This window comes from Sphaeroforma arctica (assembly GCF_001186125.1).
Source record: "Sphaeroforma arctica JP610 unplaced genomic scaffold supercont1.562, whole genome shotgun sequence".
In the NCBI taxonomy this organism is placed as follows: Eukaryota; class Ichthyosporea; order Ichthyophonida; genus Sphaeroforma; species Sphaeroforma arctica.
In genome coordinates, this window is record NW_014039996.1 from 56,861 (window position 1) to 58,553 (window position 1,693).

General features: G+C 37.8%; 1 protein-coding gene across 1 annotated transcript in view; it reads right to left on the reverse strand.

The window, feature by feature from the left end:
* The window catches only part of SARC_07251 (hypothetical protein), a 7,416-nt gene extending 6,211 nt beyond the window's left edge, over positions 1 to 1,205 (reverse strand). The window contains exons 1-2 of the mRNA XM_014298821.1: positions 1,124 to 1,205; positions 199 to 333 (exon numbers count right to left, since the gene is read on the reverse strand). Coding sequence (XP_014154296.1) covers positions 199 to 333 — 135 coding nt within the window. The 5' untranslated portion in view covers positions 1,124 to 1,205. The remainder of the gene's footprint in view (positions 1 to 198; positions 334 to 1,123) is intronic.
* Positions 1,206 to 1,693: the final 488 nt, after the last annotated feature.

Sequence of the window (1,693 nt, forward strand, 5' to 3'; positions counted from 1 at the left end):
TTATATATATATATATATATATATATATATATATATATATATTTACTATATATATATATATATTTACATATATATATATATATATATATATGTGTATCAGAGCTATCTTTATACATTGGTTTGCATAAAATAGTTTTTGTGTAAATTATATGTACTTGTTGATGTAGAATTTGGGCTCAGGGATAAGGTTCTATTTACCTGTAAACCGGAAGGGAGAACGATGACACCCGGTTTTTGACTGTTCTCTTGGAGCCATGCAGTCCCCTCTTCATTGGTGGCAGTAACGCTGAAGAGCGCTACAAGCAGCAGACATAACCGAAATAGAGGAGCCATCTGCAATGAATTTCAATCCTATATACTTAGAGATTATGGCTGCACGTTGGAATACATTGGAGGGATATTCAAGGGTGCAGCACACTCAGAGTTTAATCCGGGTAGAGTCATTCTCACAAAAAAATAAGGCATTCGAACAAGAATATTAACGCTCAGGGGCATGGCATGCCTGTGCGATGGCATCAACTGCAAGGAGCGCCACATCGAGACATAGCTATTAATTGCCATTCCCTGTAGATTCCCTTTGAAAAGGAGCTACGCCTGTCTGCTTCAACGGAAGATAATTCAGCCCGTCAACATGCTTGTCCAACTTTCACAAGCTGAGATTTTGTATGCATTCACACGAGCACATGTATTTCCAGGCAGAAATATCTGAATTGAAAGGTATATTTAAAAACAAACATGTGCCAATATTCTTTCCCACGAGCACCCACTCAGATTTTCAGATGTTATTAAACATCAATTCAGGGACGAAAGTTCGCTATTTAAAATCCATGAAATATATCAATCAGTACACGGCCACACGCAAGCACACATCCAAATACTCATCCATCTGATTTTACTTTGTTTTTTTTTTGCATATACACAGAAAACACAAGTTTCTGTGGACCCGTATTGAGAGATGCATTATTTCAAGCACACGCTCCTTTGCAAATGGAGGTAAAAATCGCAGAACACACCGCTGAGCATGAGCCACACGTTGTGAATTACATTTGACCCACTTGTATTTAGTATATTTACATAGATGATGGATAAATATGCACAGTCATCCATCATACAGGGAACTCACCTTGTTATCAATTATTGTGAGTTACTGCTCGCACACGCTTTTCAAATATAGTTAAATATATCTCATTTATTTCATAGCCCTATAAATAATTATTTGTGTATTGACATAAATATAAATATATTGTGGCGAGTTTGACTCCAAAGTGACAGTGTGACACTGACAGCCTTCTATCGCGAAGGCTAATAAATAATTTTAAAATAATATATATATATTTAGGCCACAACCCTCTAAATTATACAGCCACAAAGTATATTCCTTTTTCTATAAAAAACTAGCCTTGTGAAAATTGAACAGCGCCCAGCTGCCAGCAGTAAATATTTAAAAAAAAAATACTAAATATCAGCAAAACGTAAAAACTCGCATATTTTGTTTTGTTTTTAAAAACTGGGCCGACCGACCGTCCGTCAGTCAGACCGTCTCTCTATTTATGTTTTTAGAGAGAGTCGTCGACGTCCGTCGGGGCGGACCATGCCTCTGCACTCTGCCCTCTGCACTCTTGCAGTCCCCTGAGTCCACTCTCGAGTCCCAGAGTTAATCCTGAGTTTCTGACTCTCCCCACCAGAGACAGAA